Below are 15890 nucleotides of genomic sequence, written 5' to 3'. Positions count from 1 at the left end.
TGTTGCCTCTTGTCTGCCATCTAGTGGCCTTCTATAACATTTGAAGTGATTTGTCCTTTGGTCGCGCTCAGCCTCAGTTTTTATCTGATTAATGGGGTGCTGGGTGTCGTACCCCCAACCTTCTTATATTGATGACCTATGAGTGGTTCTATGAATAGGACTGCTGTTATTAAGTCCCAGACAGCCCCTTTAATAAATAAAAGATCCACAGTCTTTGCGCAGTGCATTTCCACCAGCCACTTAAAGGACCACTCCAAAGAAACTGCCGGAGTGGTGCTTTAACTGTTTATTAACTGTTAGGTGGTTCTCATCTTACTCACTGTCTGTATTAATATCACTGCTTGTCTTAATTAACTTTTTAATTAGAATTATGACACATTATGACAGAATGTGCAGCCGGTCTTATGGCTCCTACCCCTCTGCAGCAAAAATTGTAAAAACAAAAAAAGTAGATACTTGCAGAAGTTAGTATTTCTCATTGTCTATTGTACGCTGAAAGTTTTTTGTCCACTTAATATTACCTATTCGCAGAATAAGCGACATATGTCTGATCACTGGAGCCCACACACATATATAGCCACCATTCAAGTGTAAGGTGAGTAACAGAAGCTCCTCCAGCTCCATAGAAGTGAATGGAGCAGTGGTCGCACATGTTCACTACAGTCCCATTAACATACAGGACTTCCCAAAATCTGTGGGTTTTTCCAATTTTCAAACTTCTAGTAACTATACCTTTTTTGCCTGTTGTGCGGAAAAATGTATTTAGTGAGAAAAACCCTTAAGGACATTGTAAAAAAACGTAGCAGCAGCTAAACAAATGTTACAAGAGAGAAAAACAGTCCACGGTCCTTGTTGTCCCTTCCCCCGCCCCTTTATTTCCCTGACCTGATGACATGCAGAATTACACCAGCCGTTCAGTAGCGTCACTCATCACTTTTATTTACTGAGGTCTTATACAACTGATGCATTGGCATTGGCTCTGGGAGGAATGGGGTTTTTTGTTTGTTTCTGGCATTAATTGCTGCCAGTTATTTATTTTTATTTTTTACTCTTTAATCATTGTAAAGTAAATCTGTCACCAAGCTTTCACTACCTCATCTGAGAGCAGCATAATGTAGAGTCGGAGACCCTGATTTCAGTGTCACTGGGTGCAGCAATTCCCTGCCCTCCCCCCTGATTAGCAGCTTTCTCTATACATTGTATATGGACAGTAAGTTGCTCATCAGTGCGGGGGGCAGGGTTGGACCAGGATGCACGGGGCACCTAGTCTTGCAGTAATAATCTCCTACCCATAAAACATTTAATGTATTGAAACAACAGCACACAGCCTAATAAATGACACATCAGTGTCTCAGCCCCTACCTCATGCTGCTCTCAGATTACATAATAAAAACCTACTGATAGATTCCCTTTAAGTCTTTGAAAAAAAACCATAAGCTTTTGTATGTGCTCATGTTTTGTTATTGGGATCCAGGCACCTCTGGAAACATGTGGAAACACAACCGACTCTTCATCTGCCATCCTACTAGGGGTGTATTCTTAAAGATGAACTTCCCCTTTAAGTATGCTTTTAGGAATGTAGCTTAGATAGACTATTAGGATATTTATAAAGCGTGCAGAAAAGTACTATCCTATTCCATCAGCAAAGAATCACTCAGTAGTGAAGTCCATACAAGAGGCTCCGCACTTATGAATTTTCCTTCTGTAAATTTTTTCACCCCATCAGCACACGGTAGTTACAAATCTAACATTAACAGTAACGATGTTGCCTCTCTGCTGCTGCTCCATTTATTGTTTACATGCTGCATCAGTGATATCACAACTACAGCACATGGAAGCACTGCAGCCAATCATTGCTTTCAGATGGTGAGGTCAGACTTGCTACCAAATACCACTCCAGGGTGGTGTCTGGCTGTGGCTGCTGATCCCACCGGAGAACGGAACATAGACGGGCAAGCGGGTACGGCTGGCACTTTGGCAGACAGGTGGGCACGGCTGGGACACAGGCAGACAGACGGGTACAACAGAGACACTGGCAGGCAGGTACGGCTGGCTCTCTGACAGGACAGGCGGACAAGGCTGGTACACTGGAAGAACCGGTAGGGACCGGTCTGCAGACAGGTATGTAAAACAGGCAAGAACCTGTTCAGACGGGAGGACTTAAGAATAGGTAGAGAAAGACCGCAAGAGCGGATGCAAAGTGAAAGCACAGGAGCTAGAGCCAAGAACAAGGAGCGGAGCCGCAGAGCGAGAACTGAGCGGAGCCGCAGAGCAAAGCCACAGAGTGCAGAGCAAAGTTACAGAGAGCAGAGCTGAGAGCAAAGCCACAGAGTGCAGAGCTGAGAGCAGAACAAAGTCTGAGTGCAGAGCAAGACACAGAGTGCAGAGCTGAGAGCAAAGCCACAGAGAGCAGAGCAAGGTCACAGAATGCAGAGCAAGGAGCAGAGCAAGGTTGCAGAGAGAAGAGCCAAAAGCAGAGCAAAGCAAGACACAGAGTATGCACAGCAGGGAATGGAAACCAAGGCAGGGATATAAACGGACACAGGAACAGGACTAGGCTACGACAGTCAGGAACAGGACAAGGCACAGAGACATGGACACAAGCCAGGGTACGACGCCCCCCTGGGTGGCGGACATAGGCCAGGGTACGTGGCCCCACTGGATGGCAAACATAGGACACAGACCAGGGTACAACGCCTCCCTGGGTGGCGGACATAAGAGTAACAGAGACAGGGCTTGGCAGCTCAGCAGCTAAGAACTGACTGAGGGAGTAAGTTGCACAGGCCCCCACCAATGGGTGGGGATGTCTTAAATACAGGAAGCCTCATGATGATTGGCCGGGGACACCTTGGCAAGGTGCACACAGTCTCAATAAGACACAGGAGTTGCCGGCGCCGCCCCCCTATGCACACAGACAGAGCATGCGCAGAGCAAGCAGCAGACATGAGGCACACAGCATGGAGCTGGCAGCAGAGAGAAGTCACAACATGGCCCAGTAAAGTAAGTGAGTTTGAGTGTAATGCAGTTGGGGGATGGGAGGCTATGCAGTGATGCCAGCAGGGTTGTTACAGTACCCCCCCCCCCCCCCTCTTTACGGCCCCTCTTCTTCAAGCTCGCCAGGATGATTTGCCGAAGAAGAATAGGTCCACACACAGTCCAGGCCAACATGACATCTTCAGGGTAGAATAAGGCAGGCGGTTTATCAGGAATCTCAGAAAGCAAAGTCTCTTAGTGCTCAACAGGGTTAGCTTCCACAATGAGCTGGGCCACCTCCTCCAGGTACATGGGTAACAGGGACTTGAATGTTGCTGTCTTAACATCTTCACCAGCCGGACACGTAGCAGAGCTGTTCTTAGGTACGGAACACAAGAAAAGTCATTGGTGATGAGTGTGGAGAACAACACCTCCACCGGGTCAGAGAAAAATTGAGGTGAACAAACTTCTGTTTTGAAATCTTCACCAGCCGGCCACAAGGATGCTGAATGTATCCGCATGGGAACCATCTTCTGCCCATTGTCCAGAAGAAATCGTTCAAACGGCAGAGATGTTCCTGGGAACAGATTACAGGTATAGTCGTTGGAGATGTGTGGAGCGATCGTCACCGCTTCCCCATCTTCGGTGACGACAGCACACCTTGACTCGACGACTAGCAGACCAGCTGAAGAAGATGATGACATGCTAACTGTCTTTGAGGCATGGGAACCAGACACTTCTCAAGACTGGGTAGATTCAAACGCAGCACTTTACTAGAACTCCTGACCAGAGCGGGTGGTAGAGTCCTTGGCTCGGAATGACCAATGGGCATAACAGACAGCATACGGAAAACAAACTTCTTCGTGTATAAGGCTCCAACTTGGAGCTGTAGTTGTCCTTGCAGGACTTGACTGCTCTTTAGCAGGGCTCGGCCATTATCAGACAATGCCCACATCGGGTTCTGGAGCTGTAGAACGGAGATCATACACCAATTCCGTATGATAGGCAGCTTAAACACACCAAAGCTCCCAGAAGGCAGAGAAACATTAACTTTGATGGAGAGGAAGTACTCTTGCCAGGGACAGCCTCTCCTACTGGACCAGGGTTTTGGAGTACAGGCTTCACAGGGCAGAGACCATCTGAATGTTCATTACAACCACAGGGATACCGTATTTCAATCTCAGCACCAGATTCAGGCTTGAAATTTGCCAGCCCCCTTTTATTAGATTTCTTGGATCTTGCTCGGGTGGCTGCTTCGGCAGGTTGTGGAACAGATGAGTCTTGGACGGTCATGGACGGAAGCGACGGTTTACCCACATGTTTCTTTCGTCTGGACCGCCTCTGTGAGCTTGGAGGGGAAGACTTTTCAGGAGACGCAGAAGTAGGCACATTGAAGACTTTACGGAAGACGGCCAGGAAGGCCTCCAAGTCCCTGATGATGGGATTCCCTGCTTCAAAGAAGGGGTTGATCCATAGCAAAGCATCTCCTGCTAGGTAGGACATTATGTATCCAACCTTGAAAAGATCAGAGGGGAAAGCAGAAGCATGCCATTCGAAGTTCTGCATACACTGCTCCAGGAACACACGGCACTGCTTCGGATCCCCATAGTACCTTGGCGGATCCGCAGGAGCTTGCTTTTCATAGGCCAAAAGTTTATTAAAGATTGGTGCATCTTGCTCCGAGAACGAAAGGACATGGGACTCAGCAAGAACCATGGCCTGTGCAAACTGTGACGCTCGCGCCCAGACTGGTTGGCACGGGGGTGTGGCCCCATTGGACCACAGACCAGACTACCCTGGAAGGGGCGTAACTAAGTAGCTTCCTTGGTATTCGCTGGAGCCTTTGATGGTGAGGTCAGACTTGTGCGGCAGGTAGCTACCAGGTGCTACACCAGGGTGGTGTCTGGCTGTGGCTGCTGATCCCACTGGAGAACGGAACATAGACAGGCAAGCGGGCACAGCTGGCACTCTGGCAGACAGGCGGGCATGGCTGGGACACAGGCAGACGGGTATAACAGAGACACTGGCAGGCAGACACGGCTGGCTCTCTGGCAGGCAGGTACGGGTACTACAGAGACACTGGCAGGCGGGCACAGCTGGCTCTCTGGCTGGCAGGCAGGTACGGCTGGCTCTAGCAGGACTGGTGGACAAGGCTGGTACACTGGAAGAACCGGTAGGGACCGGTCTGCAGGCAGGCATGTAAAACAGGTAAGAACCTGTTCAGACAGAAGGACTTAAGAATAGGTAGAGAAAGACCGCAAGAGCGGATGCAGAGTGAAATCACAAGAGCTAGAGCCAAGAACAGAGACGCAGGAGGCGGAGCCAAGTGAAGACACGCAGGAGGCGGAGCCAAGAGCAGGAGACAGCCACGTGCTGGAACACAGGAGGCGGAGCCAAAAGCAGGTGGCGGAGCCATGTGCAGAAATGCAGGAGGCAGAGCCAAGAGCAAGAGGCGGAGCCACGTGCAGAAACGCAGGAGGCGAAGCTAAGAGCAAGAGACGTAGAACCGCAAGGAGCGGAGCCGCAGCGCGAGAGCTGAGCGGAGCAGCAGAGCAAAGCCACAGAGTGCAGAGCAAGGTCAGAGTGCAGAGCAAAGCTACAGAGAGCAGAGCTGAGAGCAAAGCCACAGAGTGCAGAGCTGAGAGCAGAGAAAAGTCAGAGTGCAGAGCAAGACAGAGTGCAGAGCCCAGAGCAAAACCACAGAAAGCAGAGCAAGGTCACAGAATACAGAGCAAGGAGCAAAGCAAGGTCGCAGAGAGTAGAGCCAAAAGCAGAGCAAAGCAAGACACAGAGTATGCACAGCAGAGAAAGGAAACCAAGGCAGGGATATAAACGGACACAGGAACAGGACTAGGCTAAGACAGTCAGGAACAGGACAAGGCACAGAGACATGTACGACGCCCCTCTGGGTGGTGGTTATAGGCCAAGGTACGAGGCCCCACTGGATGGCATACACAGGACACAGACCAGGGTACAACGCCTCCCTGGGTGGCGGACATAAGAGTAACAGAGACAGGGCCTGGCACCTCAGCAGCTAAGAACTGACTGAGGGAGTAAGTTGCACAGGCCCCCACCAATGGGTGGGGATGTCTTAAATACAGGAAGCCTCATGATGATTGGCCGGGGACACCTTGGCAAGGTGCACACAGTCTCAATAAGACACAGGAGTTGCCGGCGCTGCCCCCCTATGCACACAGACAGAGCATGCGCAGAGCAAGCAGCAGACATGAGGCACACAGCATGGAGCTGGCAGCAGAGAGAAGTCACAACAAGGCCCAGAGAAGTAAGTGAGTTTGAGTGTACTGCAGGTGGGGATGGGAGGCCATGCAGTGATGCCAGCAGGGTTGTTACACAGTGTAGCTGTGAAGCCACCGCAGCAGCATCTGAGGAGCCATCTACATAAACAGAGCCACTGAGTTCAGCGATTGGCTGCAGTAGCTATATGCAGTGTAGCTGTGATGCCACCGCAGCAGCATCTGAGGAGCATTGGTGCACCCCTGATGGAGCAGGGCAGGGGGAGTCCAGCTAATTTTATTTACTTTTAACTATAGCAAGCCAATGGAGGAGCCATCTACATAGACAGAGCTACTGAGTTCAGTGATTGGCTGCAGTGGTTATATGCAGTGTAGCTGTGAAGCCAATATAGCAGCATCAGAGGAGCCATCTACATAGACAGAGCCACTGAGCTCAGTGATTGGCTTCAGTGGTTATATGCAGTGTAGCTGTGAAGCCACCGCAGCAGCATCTGAGGAGCATTGGTGCACCCCTGATTGAGCAGGGCAGGGGGAGTCCAGCTAATTTTATTTACTTTTAGCTATAGCAAGCCAATGAGGTTGAACTATTTAGAGGTGAAAAACCCTTTTAATCCGTGCTACCTCGCCTATTATTTCTTATGTGTTTGCAGTGTGGGGTTATTGATGTAGCCGTTCAATAAAATCTCTGTGCTACAAATAGAATTTTCTTTGCGCATTTTCATGTGCCTCATTTAGTAATGCCTTGACTCATAAGACCATTGGATAGTACACGGAGGAGCTATAACACCAATAACTGTGTTATCTTATACCCTCTCCGTCTTTTATGCAGATAAACAGCAGCTGCATGATGTGAATTCTTATAATGCTAAAGATGACGTTACCTCTGATGCTAGAGATCACAGGAGACACACCGACAGTAAGAAAGAGGAGTACAAATGGAGGCTGTCCCAGCTCCTGGGCTCTGGACAGACAGTGGGGGACGAATACCAGAGTGATTCCAACTCTGTGGACAGTGTGTGCACAGAGGACTTTGCTGTAAAGTTTAAACAACGAATGGTCGAGCCAATAGTGAGATCAGATGCTCATGAAAATGCACAGAACGACAGTGGGAAAACTATGGTAGATTACTCTGAAAGTGTATCACTAATGCTTCCATCATCTGATGAAAACCCTGAAGACCATTTGAACACAGCCAGGAGAGAAGACATCCTTCAACAGTTCAAAGAGGAGTTGGAGGATGACTTGCAAGCAGCCCTCACCAAAAATGCTGAAGACCAAGGTTCAGACAGAAGCCAAGAGAGGAAAAATAGTGTGGAGTCTTTAGGTGGTCAGATTTCAAGGCTAAGCCAAGCAAATCATACTCCAATATCAAGTCTACCAAGTGTGGAGAGAAGTTCTGTTGTAAGCCACTTGTCATCAAGAGTTGGTGAGGAGCATCAGCCACTTCTTCATACGGGGAACATTGCGGTAAGCGAAAACATGAGCAGGACTGAAACTTCACCATCAACCAACAATTATCTGGATTTCAGGGAGCGGAATACATATTTGTATGAGGAGAATTCTACAGATGTGGATCAAATTGGATGTGAAAAGATAAACCTTGTGATGAGTGCTTCTAGCACAGGAACAAAAGACTGTCCGACAGACGCATTGGATGCAGGCTTGATGAACAGATCTGAAGAACTTAAGATTATTGACCTTAATGCCAGAAAAGATGCATGGTGTAAGAACATAGTCTATCAAGCATCTGACTCGTGGGACTTGTCAAACTCTGTGGCCTGGAAGAAGGATGTTGGAGAGACGCCATCACCTAGTAAGAAAGCATTATATGGTGGATCAGACTTGGGTCAAGCAAAGTATGCGGACAGTTTAAGTAAGTCATGGAATAGTACTGTTTTTATGCTGGTGTTTAAAGAAACAAACATTGATTTCAAAGGACTTGTCTTATTGATAATATTGTTCAAAACTGAAAAGAAGTGAACTTACTATATACATCAATTAGTATAGTGTCAAATAGTGTGATTAGAAATAGTGGGATAGATAATATAGTGTCATTTAGTATGATAGAAGGTGTAATTTTGTCATCACATTCTCATCTGTAGAGGTGCTCCCTGCTGTTTCTCCTGTAGATATCCACCTTGGGTGAAGGACACACATGCTCAGAAGCTTCCCGTTCTGTCCTGATGATGCTACATAGTGCAAAAAAAAGGATTAAAAAATATCCAATCGGAAAGCCTTGTAAAAGGATTCTGTTGAGAGAGGCATTTTGGATAATTAAACTGAACACAAAACAGCCCAGAGTATGAATTTTATAAATGATATCATGCTCATATATTAGAACTTATTGACGCATCTGTAATTGTTAATTTGCTGCTTTTGTATGTTTTATTCATTTAATTCTTTCACACATACAGTACAGACCAAAAGTTTGGACACACCTTCTCATTTAAAGATTTTTCTGTATTTTCATGACTATGAAAATTGTAAATTCACACTGAAGGCATCAAAACTATGAATTAACACATGTGGAATTATATACTTAACAAAAAAGTGTGAAACAACTGAAAATATGTCTTATATTCAAGGTTCTTCAAAGTAGCCACCTTTTGCTTTGATGACTGCTTTGTACAGTCTTGCCATTCTCTTGATGAGCTTTAAGAGGTAGTCACCGGAAATGGTCTTCCAACAATCTTGAAGGAGTTCCCAGAGATGCTTAGCACTTGTTGGCCCTTTTGCCTTCAATCTTGCGGTCCAGCTCACCCCAAACCATATCGATTGGGTTCAGGTCTGGTGACTATGGAAACCAGGTCATCTGGCGTAGCACCCCATCACTCTCCTTCTTGGTCACATAGCCCGTACACAGCCTGGAGGTGTGTTTGGGGTCATTGTCCTGTTGAAAAATAAATGATGGTCCAACTAAATGCAAACCGGATGGAATAGCATGCTGCTGCAAGATGCTGTGGTAGCCAGGCTGGTTCAGAATGCCTTCAATTTTGAATAAATCCCCAACAGTGTCACCAGCAAAGCACCCCCACACCATCACACCTCCTCCTCCATGCTTCATGGTGGGAATCAGGCATGTAGAGTCCATCCGTTCACCTTTTCTGCGTCGCACAAAGGCACGGTGGTTGGAACCAAAGATCTCAAATTTGGACTCATCAGACCAAACCACAGATTTCCACTGGTCTAATGTCCATTCCTTGTGTTCTTTAGCCCAAACAAGTCTCTTCTGCTTGTTGCCTGACCTTAGCAGTGGTTTCCTAGCTGCTATTTTACCTTGAAGGCCTGCTGCACAAAGTCTCCTCTTAACAATTGTTGTAGAGATGTGTCTGCTGCTAGAACTCTATGTGGCATTGACCTGGTCTCTAATCTGAGCTGCTGTTAACCTGCGATTTCTGAGGCTGGTGACTTGGATAAACTTATCCTCAGAAGCAGAGGTGACTCTTGGTCTTCCTTTTGTGGGGCGGTCCTCATGTGAGCCAGTTTCTTTGTAGCGCTTGATGGTTTTTGCAACTGCACTTGGGGACACTTTCAAAGTTTTCCCAATTTTTCGGATTGACTGACCTTCATTTCTTGAAGTAATGATGACCACTTGTTTTTCTTTACCTAGCTGCTTTTTTTCTTGCCATAATACAAATTCTAACAGTCTATTCAGTAGTATGGCTGCCACAGCATGTTGCAGCGGCATTCTATTCCATCCGGTTTGCATTTAGTTGGACCATCATTTATTTTTCAACAGGACAATGACCCCAAACACACCTCCAGGCTGTGTAAAGGCTATTTGACCAAGAAGGAAAGTGATGGGGTGCTACGCCAGATGACCTGGCCTCCACACTCACCAAACCTGAACCCAATCGAGATGGTTTGGGGTGAGCTGGACCGCAGAGTGAAGGCAAAAGGGCCAACAAGTGCTAAGCATCTCTGGAAACTCCTTCAAGATTGTTGGAAGACCATTTCCGGTGACTACCTGTTGAAGCTCATCAAGAGAATGCCAAGAGTGTGCAAAGCAGTCATCAAAGCAAAAGGTGGCTACTTTGAAGAACCTAGAATATAAGACATATTTTCAGTTGTTTCACACTTTTTTGTTAAGTATATAATTCCACATGTGTTAATTCATAGTTTTAATGCCTTCAGTGTGAATGTACAATTTTCATAGTCATCAAAATACAGAAAAATCTTTAAATGAGAAGATGTGTTCAAATTTTTGGCCTGTACTGTATATTATCCAAGGGGTAACATTTCTCCTTGCTGAGAGTGACATGTCAAGCATGCCAAGATGAGGAAATTTAAGCCGCAATGCTACTCTGGGAAGTATGCAAATTGTCTCTTCAGAGCGGAAGAGGACCAGAACTCAAGTGTCACCTATAGGAAGTAGCAATCCTAAAAGTCAGTATTGACTCTTTCACGAGCCTTGTCACATGAGTTAGGATAAAAGCCAAAACCAGAATCTTAATTTGCAGACACCGTATTTCAGGGTACTGAACCTAAAAGGGGCGTTGGAAAATGTGACCGTGATAAATGCGTTGCCCAAGAGCCGGAGGCTGACACCAGGTTTCCACACTAAGCTAAGAGAAGAAGTGGTAGTGCAGTTATTAGTACCAGGTCCCTATAGGCATAGGGTATTAGACCTGGCCTATTCCCATATCTTTGGTGGACATCGGGGAGTAGACAAAACACTAGAGTGGGTCATTAGGAGGTTCCACTGGCCTGTGTGTCACAGAGAGATTGTTAACTACTGCCGGTCCGGCCCTACTTGTCAGCTTACAGCTCCTGTTTCCCATTTCTGAAGCCCCCTAGTGCCATTGCCCACTATAGAGGTCCCATTTGACAGGATTGCCACGGATCTTATAAGGCCCCTGGTTAAGTCCACCAGGGGGTACCAATACATTCTAGTTGTGATGTACCATGCAACACAGTACCCGGAGGCGCTACCCCTTAGAAACTCCTGAGCCGGGAGCATAGACTGAGAGTTATTCCATATTTTTTCTCGGACTGACCTGCCGAAAGACATCCTGATGGACCAAGGCACACCATTTATATCCGAAGTAATGAGGGAGTTGTGTAAGGCTCTCCAGATTACACAACTCCGCACGTCAGTGTACCATCCGCAATCAGACCGCCTGGTGGCGAAATTCAACAACACGTTGAAGTCAATGCTTAAGAAGGTCATGGAGAGAGATGGCTGAGACTGTGATTGCCTTCTGCTATACCTGTTGTTCTCAATCAGGGAAGTTCCTCAGTTGTCTACTGGATTCTCACAGTTTGAGCAGTTGTATGGACCACACCCCTTTGGACTTCTAGATGTTGCAAAGGAGACCTGGGAGGCAGAAGTTACACCCCAACGGAGCGTTATTGAGCATGTGGTCCAAATGCAGGACCGAATTGTAAGGGTCATGCCAATTGTGAAGGAGAGACTCCTTCAAGCACAAGAAGCCCAGGCAAGGGTCTACAACCGAGCCACAAGGCTGAGACAGTTTAGCTCTGGAGACCGGGTGTTGGTGTTGATTCCCACCATTGAAAGTAAATTCCTGGCCAAGTAACAAGGGCCATACGAGGTGGTCAAGAAGTTGAGTGACGTCAACTACAAGGTTCACCAACCAGGGAGGCGAAAGCTGTACCAAGGGTACCACATCAACCTGCTCAAACCGTGATGAGACCGGAACCAAGAGAGGCTGTGTGCCTTGGAGCCAGTCCTGAAGCTAGGGTTGAGGATGTCACAGTGGCAGACGCACTGTCACTAGCCCAGAAACAACAGTGCCGTGAGCTGCTTCAGTGGAACCGGGACCTGTTTATGGAGCAATCGAGTTGAACGCAGGTTGTGAAGCACAAGGTCCTGACTGAACCACATGTGAGGATAAATCAGAGGCCGTATCAGATTCCCGAAGCCCGCCGAGAGGTGATCTCTAAGGAGGTGAGGAGAATGTTGAGCCTGGGCGTCATCGAGGAGTCAAAGAGCGGTTGGTCCAGCCCTATTGTTGTGTCGAAGCCCGATGGAGAGTGGCGATTTTGCAACAATGACAGAAAGCTGAATGAGGTGTCCAAGTTTGACGCATATCCAATTCCCTCGGGTTGATGAGCTCATTGAGAGGCTAGGGTCAGCCAGATACATCAGCACCCTGGACCTAACGAAAGGGTACTGGCAGATTCTCCTGTTGCCAAGTGCCAAAGAAAAGCATTAAGCTACTTACTGGTAGCGGCATTTCTCGGAGGCCCATGACAGCACGACGAGAGAGGGGATCCGCCCATTAGGAACAGGAAACCTACAGATACAAAAGGGCGGTACCTCTCCCTTGCCTCAGTTGTATTTCAGAGTCTTGAGAGGACTACCGCGGTTAGTGGTACACAAAAATATACACTATATACAGATTATATACAAAAATAGCAGACATCTATTGGGACTGGTATCATATTGTGAAATATATACATTTATATGGAGTGCAACCCCCACGTGAATAGGGAGGGAACTAAGGGTGCTGTCATGGGCCTCCGAGAAATGCCGCTACCAGTAAGTAGCTTAATGCTTTACTCGGACTCCCATGACAGCACGACGAGAGAATTACAGAGATGTAAGCTTCCTTAGGGAGGGACTATGGCCTGTAGCACCCTTAACCCGAATGTGAGATCAGAGGAAGCCCCCAAATCCAACCTATAGTGCTTAAAGAAGGTGGACGGGGATGACCATGTGGCCGCCTTACATATCTGGTCGATTGATACTCCAGACTTTTCCGCCCAGGATGTAGCCATGGCCCTGGTGGAATGCGCCCTCAGATTCTGCGGAGCCGGACCCCCACCTGCAGTGTAAGCCAAAGAGATAGCCTCCCTAATCCACTTTGCTAGTGTGTACTTTGATACCCTAAGTCCCTTTCTAGGGTTTTGGAAAGATAAAAACAACGCATTATCTTTCTTCCAAGTGTCAGTAATAGAGATGTATTCTAGCAGGCATCTCCTAACATCTAATGTATGGAGTAGTTCTTCTTTAGGGTTGGAGGGATTGGGAAGGAAGGATGGTAAAACTATCTCCTGTGTCCTGTGAAACCGTGATGACACTTTCGGTAAATAGGCTGGGTCTGGTCTGAGGATTACTCTGTCTGGTAGAAACTCTGTATAAGGGGATACCCTGGAGAGCGCTTGTATGTCTCCAACTCTACAAGCAGATGTAATTGCCACAAGAAAGGCTGTCTTAAGAGATAGGGCCTTAATTGAAGCTGAATGTAATGGTTCAAACGGCTCTCTAGTCAATGCTGACAGGACTAGGTTGAGATCCCAAGGCATAGATCTATCTTTATGTATGGGTCTAGATCTAATAGAAGCTTTAATGAACCTTGAGATCCAATAATTATTGGCGATGTTACATGAAAATAGAGCCCCTAGGGTCGAGACCTGTACTCTTAGAGTACTAGTGGATAGATCTAGCTCTAGGCCTTTTTGCAGAAATTCTAAGATTTGTTTAATAGGTAATCCCTCTTCTAAATTAAAATCAGAAGAGGCCAGAAATTTCCGCCAGGTCCTAGCGTAGATTGTTGTGGTTATTTGCTTTCTACTTTTCATAAGGGTCTCAATTAGACTCGGGGAGAACCCTTTGCTTTTTAGTAACGCCCTTTCAAAATCCATGCCGTTAAATGGAGATTCTTTACTTGAGGATGGCTGATCGGCCCCTGGTAGAGCAGGTCTGGAATGTCCGGAAGTACCCAGGGGTCCTCCACTGACATGATCCTGAGCCAAGTGAACCAGGCCCTTCTGGGCCAGAATGGGGCAATCAATATAACTCTGGCTCGATCTTCTCTTATCTTCCTGACTACTAAGGGTATCAGGCCTAGTGGAGGAAATGCATATGCCAGTTGAAAATCCCATCTGATCAGAAAAGCGTCTACCGACAGAGGATTTTCTCTGGGATTTAGGGAACAAAATTTTGTTGTCTTCCGGTTGTCCCTGGTTGCAAATAAGTCTACTTCTGGATGTCCCCATTTGTGGACGATCTGATCGAACACGTAATTGTTTAGGGACCATTCCCCTTGTCTCAAGGTGTTGCGGCTTAGAAAGTCCGCTTTGATGTTTTCTTTTCCTCTTATGTGTAGAGCAGTTAGGATAAGAAGTGATTTTCTGCTGTCTGGAACAGACGATCCGCCACTCTCATCAGTGACTCGGAATGAGTTCCACCCTGATGATTTATGTATGCGACCGCCACCTGGTTGTCCGATAGGATCTTGACATGATGACCCTGTAGATATATGAGGAATTTTTTCACTGAAAGCTCTACTGCCATTAACTCTTTCTGGTTGGAGGAGGCTGATGTTAGGGGAGGGGACCATAGACCCTGAACCATCATGTCATCCATGTGTGCTCCCCAACCCGTAGGGCTAGCGTCTGTAGTTACCACACGTGTTACCTGTGACACCCAGGGAACTCCCGCCGATAAGTTTTTACTGTCTAGCCACCACCTAAGAGAAGTGAGTGCTTTTGGACCTAAGGTAATCTGATCCTGCAGGGACCCCTGTAAGATTCTATCATTAACCAGCACCTCGGATTGTAATGGTCTGGTGTGGAACTGGGCCCAACGGACAGCGGGAATGCAAGAGGTTAAAGAACCCAATAGTGACATAGCCTGTCTAAGGGTCATGGATGGCTTATCAATTGCCCTAGACACCTGTTGTTGGATATGTAACAACTTGTCAGGTGGAAGACAACACTGTTGGGATTCTGAGTTTAACAATAGTCCCAAAAATCTTTGTATTTTCTGGGGCTGTAAACGAGATTTTTCGTAATTTACGATCCACCCCAGATGCTCAAGTTCGGATGTGGCTGTCTCTAGCTGAGAACGGCAATGGTCTTCAGAGCTCCGTACTATAAGAAAGTCATCCAAGTAGGGAATAATTAGGATGTCAGACTCTCGTAAGTGTGCCATGACTTCGGCCACTAACTTTGTAAACACCCTAGGAGCTGCTGATAAGCCGAAGGGAAGAGCTCTGAACTGGAAATGGCGAATCTGGCCCCCCATTGACACAGCTACCCTCAGGAATCTCTGGAAGTGTTCATGTATTGGAACATGATAGTATGCATCTTTTAGATCTACCACTACCATGAAACAGTGATTAAACAACATTTTTATTGCTGAATTGATTGTTTCCATTTTAAATGATTCATTGACCAGGAACTCATTAAGACATCTGAGATTAATGATCGTTCTAAAAGATCCGTCTGGTTTCTTAATCAGAAAAAGAGGAGAATAAAATCCCCTTCCTCTTTCTGATTCCGGAATTTCAATCAGCACGTTCTTGGAACATAAGTTGATAACCTCTGCTTCCAGGGCTGCTTGCTCAAGGGGGGAGGAACGTAAAGGGGTTAATTTAAATTTTTCACGAGGCCAGTGATTGAAGTCCAGTTTTAGACCTTCAGTAATGATGCCTCTGACCCATTTACTGTTTGTAATGTCAAGCCAAGCTGAAGAGAATGCTGACAGTCTACCCCCCACAGGGATCGCTAGTCATTGGTCCGGTTTTTTCTGATCCTTTGAGGAACGGCGAAACTTATAGCCCGTACCTCTACCGCGTCTGTCTTCCCATCTGAAACTTTCTCTAGTGGGAGAGGACCCGCGTCTTTTCCCGCGACCAAATCTCCTTCGATTGAAGGGCCGGCGGTAAGATGAATATAGACTGGGGAATTTCT

General features: G+C 46.9%; 1 protein-coding gene across 1 annotated transcript in view; it reads left to right on the top strand.

The window, feature by feature from the left end:
* LOC138666094 (golgin subfamily A member 6-like protein 22) overlaps nucleotides 1-15890 on the top strand; it is a 190631-nt gene that overhangs the window by 49538 nt on the left and 125203 nt on the right. The window contains exon 5 of the mRNA XM_069754224.1: nucleotides 7057-8100. Coding sequence (XP_069610325.1) covers nucleotides 7057-8100 — 1044 coding nt within the window. The remainder of the gene's footprint in view (nucleotides 1-7056; nucleotides 8101-15890) is intronic.

The sequence above is a fragment of the Ranitomeya imitator genome, chromosome 1 (genome assembly GCF_032444005.1).
Source record: "Ranitomeya imitator isolate aRanImi1 chromosome 1, aRanImi1.pri, whole genome shotgun sequence".
NCBI lineage: Eukaryota > Metazoa > Chordata > Amphibia > Anura > Dendrobatidae > Ranitomeya > Ranitomeya imitator.
This window is presented reverse-complemented; position numbering and strand designations above follow the sequence as displayed.